Source organism: Morus notabilis, unplaced genomic scaffold (genome assembly GCF_000414095.1).
Source record: "Morus notabilis unplaced genomic scaffold, ASM41409v2 Scaffold115, whole genome shotgun sequence".
Lineage (NCBI taxonomy): Eukaryota > Viridiplantae > Streptophyta > Magnoliopsida > Rosales > Moraceae > Morus > Morus notabilis.
In genome coordinates this window covers 49,680-57,248 of record NW_010361020.1, presented here as the reverse complement: position 1 = coordinate 57,248, position 7,569 = coordinate 49,680, and the positions used below count along the sequence as shown (strand labels likewise).

Genomic DNA, 7,569 nt, shown 5'->3' with positions numbered 1-7,569 from the left:
CGCCCATACACACTTCTGGATTAAATAAATTACTGTGAATAATTTAAATACCTTGGAATTATTTAAACTCAATTAATTAAATCAGATTAGGCACACTAATAATCTCAATTACCTTAATTAATCTCAATTAATTCTTCAGGGTGTTACACCTCCAGGAGGTCAAACGGGGCATCTTCTCCAAAATCATAAAAAAGGTAGGTAAGCATAAGTGAAGAAGGGCAAACTCTTAACCCTTTGGCTGCCTCCTCTGGCCTCACCCAAAATAACCAAGAGAGCTCTCATTGGCTGCTCAGCAGCCCATCCCTTCATCTTCTTGGCAAGCTTTTGCCTGTAGTAGGTGAAAGTCATCACTGAACCATTCTGAGAACATCTCATTGACTACTCCAAGACCCCATGTATTCACTTTCTGAGCAAGACACCCTTTGTAAACCAATAAAGCTCCGTTAAAAACCAGCCAAAAATGTCCGACCGATGTAGCTGTAATCAGCAATCTAAGCTAGGAATTTAAACACTCTTGGAGGGAAATTTCCCTCCTCTTGGAGTCCCCATCCTTGCCTATAAATACCACATCCCTACACTCTAGGAAGACAGGGGGGAGAGAAAGCAAGCCAAGCATAGCTCTCTAACTTAAGAGAAACTATTCTCTTCTCATGGTTTCCGGCGGAGCTCTTCCGAGCAAGTAATGCTCGGACGTTCTTTCCTAAGCTAAACAAACATCAAAACCCAACATCAACAACCTAAATACAAGCCTAAAACCTCCTCTTTTTGTTGGTTACAACTCTTGGTTTTTCACTTACCGAAATACTCCTCAGAGAACTCTAATCTCCATAACTTCCAGCGGAGTTCCTCTAGAACGTGTTTCTAGGCGTTCTCCCCATTGGAAGTGGTTAAAGCTTTGGATAACCTCTGAGAATACCCAACTATGGCTTACAACACCCAAAGTTTACTTCTATCGACCGACCTACTACGTCTGTCGCGGTCCTATAGTTGGTTTTCTCAAACATGTGAATATGGCTTATCACACATCTAAAAGCTTTGAGGAGTCTATGAAATACACAAAACAACAAGCTCAAAAACTCTCCTCTTAGCCGGTTATTCACCTCTTGGTTTTTGGTTTATGGGAATGCCTGACGAAGAACTTTAATCTCCATAACTTCCAGCGGAGTCCCTCTAAAATAAGTTTCTAGGCGTTCTCCCCATTGGAAGTGCTGAAAACACCTCATACATAGCCTAATATTTCTAAAACTGAGCCTTATCCCGTCCAACATACTACGTCCATCAAAATCATTCTATTCATAAACAAATGGATATAACTCAATTACATGCTTAGAAACTTCCTCCATAAACCGGTTTCATTCCTCTCCCACACTATATGCTAACTGGGAGTCTTCATTAGAAACTCTTCACTATCTCAGAGCTGGAATCGCAACGGATGTCGCCATCAGATACTGCTATCCTCGGGGTCATCGGGGTTTAGCCTAACCCAGCCGGGGCCAACGTCTTCACTCCGGCCATCTTCGACGTCAAAAATCACACTTAGAAGCTCATTTGCCTCTGCCGACCGACACAGTGGCAGGGTACGACTGACGTACATATAACGTCGACCAACCAAATGAGGCCACGAGTTTCGCACCCTCCACGTCGATAGGCCCGCACCAAAAGAGCCCCAACAATAACATAAGTGTATTTTCACTTTCAATCAAAACTAAGTCCATAGTCATTTTCCTCAAAATATATGTCCATGTCCTTTTCAATGTATATATTCATATATATATATATATATATATATATATCTCCATGCAAAGATCTATTTCCTCACACGTATTAAATACTTTTTTTTCTCAAATGTAGTATCTAAATTATTTCGTGGGTAATTTTATTTTACTAATTTTTTACCAAGATTTAATTTTACTATAATTACTTTTTCATTACATATGTTAAACTTCTTGTAGCAATCTAACACAATCCACATTTGATCTCTCGGTCATTTCTAAGCGTTATTATCGATACCAATCTGAACAGTAAGAAAAGAACTAAATCCATACTTGGTTTCTCGACCATTTCTAACCGTTCTTACCGGTGCCAATCTGAACGGTAAGAAAAGAACTCAATCCATACTTGGTCTCTCGGCCATTTCTAACCATTCTTATCCGTACCAATCTGAACGGTAAGAAAAATTCATAAATCACTACTACAAAAGTTATACAAGTCATCAGTTAAATATACATTGAAAATATTATATGTACTGTAATCATGTGAGCCAATCATAAATGGCTGCGGACCGTACTTTGAGGATCGGTAAACGAAGTTCTCTTGTACTTTGGCTTCTTTGATTGCCTTTTCGGTTGTTTATTAGGTTGCTCGGCCTCGAAATTTTGGTCCATATGGTTATGATCGGCGTCATCCTTTCTCGATGAAGTCAGGGAATCGTAAAACATATTATTTCCCTTAGAAAATCAACAACTCTTGTGTATTAAATTCCAACTTGGCCATCACATTCATTTTCTTTACAAACTCTAATGGCATCAAATCTACAATCATCACCATCACAGACTTCATTCAGTTTAATTCCAACCTGACCATTTCTTTCAACATTCTCATAAATGCCAACATCATCAATTAACACCACAACTAAGTCCATTGTCCTCAAGTCCATTGCCCTCTAGAATTAAACATGTTTAATTATGCTAAATTGTGAGTTATTAGTGTGCCTAATTTGATTTTCACAATTAATTAAGGAACTTTAAATTATTTTCAATATTTATGATTTCACCCCAAAAGTTTTTGAAAATACACTTAAATTTTAATGCATTTTTCTTTTTTCCTTTTTTTTCCTTTTCTTTTCTTTTTCCTTTTTCTTTTTTTTTTCTTTTTTTTCCTTTCCTTCCTTTTTCCTTCCTGTGGCTGCAACCTCTCTCTCTCTCTCTCTTTCCTTCTTTCTTTCTTTGTCTTTTCTCTCTCTCCTCTGGCTTCACGTTCACCCACCGCATCTCTCTCTATCTCTCTCTTTTTCTTCCACCGCCGGCCACTTCCTTCTTCTCCGAGCTCTCTCCTGCTGGCCGTTTCTCTCTCTGGCCTTCTCTCTCTCCAACCGTTTCTCTCTATCTCTTTGGCTTGCTGGCCGAGACCCACAAAAATAAAAATAAAAACAACAAAAATGAGAGAAATGGTGAGAAACAAGCTTCAATGACTTTAAGGTAAAGATTTCTTGAAAACCCATTATTGAATTTGAGTTATTGATTTGAGAATTTGAAATTTAGTTAGATTTGAATAATTTTGAGTTAATGTTTGGATTTGAACAATTATTGTTAGAATTGAATTAAATTTGGGGGTTTTCAGTTATTGGACTTGTTGAATTGATTGGAAACTAAATTTGATGATTTCTGGAGAATTTATTTTGAAATTGAACTTGAATTGCAGGTTTGACATTTTTTTTATTTATGTCGGCATGCTGCCGAAATTTCTTTAAAAACTTATTTTTAAGCTGAAATTAAATAGGAAACTAAACCCGTGAATTGGATTTCAATTTTTAAAGAATCCCCAAACTGAATTATAAAATTGTTTGTGAGACTTGGATTTGAGTCAAGGCACACTAATAGGAAATAATTAAACATGATTAGGCTTAATTCGTTTTAGGAATGAGAAATATATCCTAAGATATTCCTTTTGTGATAAAGTTAGTGGAGAAGATCGAGTATCAAAGCTTTAAGGAAAGTGGATGTTAGGGTGATAAGAAGTTAGCCACAGGTTTGACATCCGAGAGGTAGGATATTCTTGTCCATATCCTTGTTAGCCTCACTTTAAATGGTTTTGGCCAATGAAAATGTTTTAGAACAAAACATGTTGAAAGAAAATGATTTTAAAGGAAATAACATGAATAATGCTATTAAGTTTCCAATGATTTTAAAAATGAGATTTTAAAGAGTATCATTTCTTAAAATGAAATATTTTAAGAAATGATATTGTCACGCCCCGGGGCAGGGGTCGGTGATGTGGAGGCTCGATTAGGAGTTAAACATTTAATAATAAAAACCAACAGTGAAATATTAAATAAATCTCCAAACGAGCCCCACTATTGTGCCGAAAATAAATTACAAGAACATCACAAGAGGCTAAAACTCCCGCCTCTATAACTGTTCAGGCTACACCCACAGGATCTATCCACAGGATCTTCAATATCGTACATACATGACACGTAATTAAAACATTACAGACATCAACCACAGTCTAAAAATCCAAATACCATAGTGTACAAAATTTTACAATTCTTACATTTATACACCTGGAGGATGGACACATCGACTGGTAGCAACTCAGCTACTCCACACTGCTCCTAGAGTCGCCTGGGATGGGTTTAACATTTATAAAACAATAAAACGTGAGCGAAAGGCCCAGTAGGATATGTTTTGAAATAACTGTATAAATAAGTAAATAAGCAAATAAATAAATGAGTAAATGAATAAATATAGACATTCAGTTCCAACGCAACAGCCGGAACCTTACATCCTTTTTCTCAAAGGAAATATAACTAAAAATCTCCATATTACAGGCATTAGCAAGTAATTTATACTATGATAAATTACTTACACAACCAAATGCACAAGTCAAATTACCCCGGGCCGGGTTTCGGGTCCTGCCCCCAAGGATTCCACATCCTATCTAGGACATCAGCCGGTTTATCGATTTACAAGATCTCTTATCTTAAGAAATCATTCATTAAACTTTATGAAACAGTTCATTATACTCCCCAGAATCTACAACAAGCCATGGGGGTAAAAATGTTTTTCTTTCGCAAACATGCCATTTCTTTAAAACATTTGCAAGGCCAAAATCCTTTTGAAAACATGCTCACAAAGGAAGGGGGTAAGAAATCCTATCTCGTAAATATGAAACCTAGATAGCGTTACTCTATTCCGGCTTGCGCTTCCTCAAGCCCTTCAATCCGAGTCCTTAGCTAGCACTGATACAAAACAATACTTTAGGATCCAATTCTCATTCCTAAAGAAATTCAATCTCAATTATATTCTTTGATTTCCTATTAGTGTGCCATAATTCAATTACCGATTTCACAACCCATTTCATGTTTCAAATCATCAATCCAAGGGTTTTCAATCTCAAAACATGGATTGAAGAAGCTAATCCATTCACTATAGGTGCCCAAATGGAGCTAATTCGGGTCCTCCTCAAAAACCGAGGTCAAAATAGGGTTTTTCAACAAAACAGGGTTGAACCCAGTGTACACTAGTCGACCGGTGACAGAGCAGTGCAACATCATCGGTCAACCGGTTGTGTGCACTTCGGTTGACCTGATGTAGTGCAGACTGGTCAACCGCATAGGTCGACCGGTGGAATCAGGGCAGGATGGCCAGAAGGGGCGATCTGAAGAAAATTAGCATAAAACCTGTAAATCCAAGTCCCAAATCAAAATATCTCGAAGGGAAACCACTGGATCCGGGTTCTAAGTACTAAATCAAGTCCAAAGAACCCAAGATCTCCTATTTCTACCATGGTTTTACTCAAAATCCATCAAAATCCATTTTGAACCAAAATAGATTTTCTAATATACAGAATCCGAGATTCAAGATAGGGTTTTTCAGAAATCTTTCCTCAAATCCTTCTCTTGACATTGAAAGATTCTTTAAATCCTTTCTTGGTTCAAGATCTGGTTGATTTGAGACAAAATGGAAGAGAGGGAGTGAGAGTGAGAGAACGAGAGAGTGAGAGTGAGAGAACGAGAGAGTGAGAGTGAGAGAGAGAAAGTATGCACAGGAAGGGAAAAGAAAGGAAGAAAAGGAAAAGGAAAGAAAAAGGAAAAAGAAAAAAAAAGAAAAGACTAGTGTCCAATATTTAAAATGACAGTCCAGAAATGTGCCCATACACACTTCTGGGTAAAAGTATAAATACTGAGAATATTTAAATACCTTGAAATTATTCAACTTTACACGTCAGAAAAATCTATTAATCAATAATCAATTAATTAAACCAGATTAGGCACACTAATAAATCTTAATTTCCTTAATTAATCCTATTTAATTCTTTGGGGTGTTACAACTCCACCCCCTTAAGGAATTTCATCCTCGAAATTAGGACTCACCTCAAAATGCAAACAGACGCGGATACTGATCTTGCATTGTCATTTCAAGCTCCCTTGTTGCTTCCTCAACTCCATGGTGCTGCCATAACACTTTCACTAATGGAATCTCATGATGACGCAGACTCTTCATCTTCTGGTCAAGAATCTGAACCGGTGCCTCCTCATACGTTAGGTCATACTGTGTCAAAACGTCATACCATTGCACCACCGCTTCTAGCTCAGGTTGACATTTGCGAAGCATGGAAACATGGAACACGTCATGCACGTGAGATAACTCAGGCAGTAAGGCCAGACGATATGCCACGACACCAACTCGTTGTACGATCGGGAATGGTCCAACGTACCTTGGCGGAAGTTTTCCTTTCACTCCAAAACGAACAACTCCTTTGCGTGTAAAAACCTTTAATAGAATGAAGTTGTCTTCCTGGAATTCCAAAGGCCTACACCTTTTGTTAGTATAGCTCTTTTGACGACTTTGAGCTGTTAACAGTCGTTCTCGAATCACAGCTATCTTCTCGTTATTCTCTTGAATCACTTCTAGCCCAGTAGTAAGTTGATCCTCTGGTTTCAGCCAATAAACAGGTGATCTATAAGGTCGTCCATACAGAGCTTCAAATGGTGCCATACCGATACGGGCCTGATAGTTGTTGTTGTAAGTAAACTCAGCAAGGTGAAGATATTTCTTCCAGTTTCCACCAAAATCCAGAATACAAGCACGAAGCATATCCTCCAGAATCTGAATAACTCTTTCAGATTGCCCATCAGTCTGAGGATGAAATGCCGTGCTGAAATTCAATTCTATTCCCATGACTTCCTAAAAACTTTTCCAGTACCTTGCATTAAAACGAGTATCGTCATCAGATGTGATAGACAATGGCACTCCATGGAGTCTCACGATGTGCTCCAGGTACAATTCAACCAGAATCTTCTAAGAATACGTCGCACGGAACAATATGAAATGCGTAGATTTCGTCAACCTGACCACCACCACCCAGATGGCATCGTGCTTGTGCTCAGTTCTTGGTAGTCCCATCAGAAAATCCATCATGATGTGCTCCCATTTCCATCCCGGAACAAGTAAAAACTATAACTCTCCTGCTTACACAATCTAAGAATTACTCATGAACGTCTTTCTTCATACCTCTCCACCAGTATTGCCTATTCAGATCCTGGTACATCTTAGTACTTCCCGGATGAATAGCGTACCTCGATTTATGGGCTCACGCAGAATCGCCTTCTTGATCCCGTCCACCTTAGGAACGGCTACGCAGTTGCAGAAGTAAAGTGCCCCATCCTCTCGGATTTTCCAATCCTCAAGCTGCTATCCATTCTGGATTTGAATCCAAATTCCTTAGAGATGAAGATCCTGCCATTGATTCTGTTTAACTTGTTGCACAAGGGCCGGTACAGAAATCATATTATATACCATTGCCTGGTTATAATACTCGTGGTACTGAAGTTCATAATCGCTCACA

General features: G+C 38.3%; 1 protein-coding gene across 1 annotated transcript; it reads right to left on the bottom strand.

Moving 5' to 3' along the window:
- Positions 1-6,095: 6,095 nt before the first annotated feature.
- On the bottom strand, positions 6,096-6,719 carry LOC112091545. Its single transcript, XM_024165532.1, has one exon. The coding sequence runs from the start codon at positions 6,717-6,719 to the stop codon at positions 6,096-6,098; it is 624 nt and encodes a 207-aa protein (XP_024021300.1).
- Between the last annotated feature and the right edge of the window lie 850 nt (positions 6,720-7,569).

Coding starts and splice junctions, on each gene's coding strand:
- LOC112091545 (XM_024165532.1), bottom strand. CDS start 6,719: ATGGCACCATTTGAAGCTCTGTATGGACGACCTTATAGATCACCTGTT.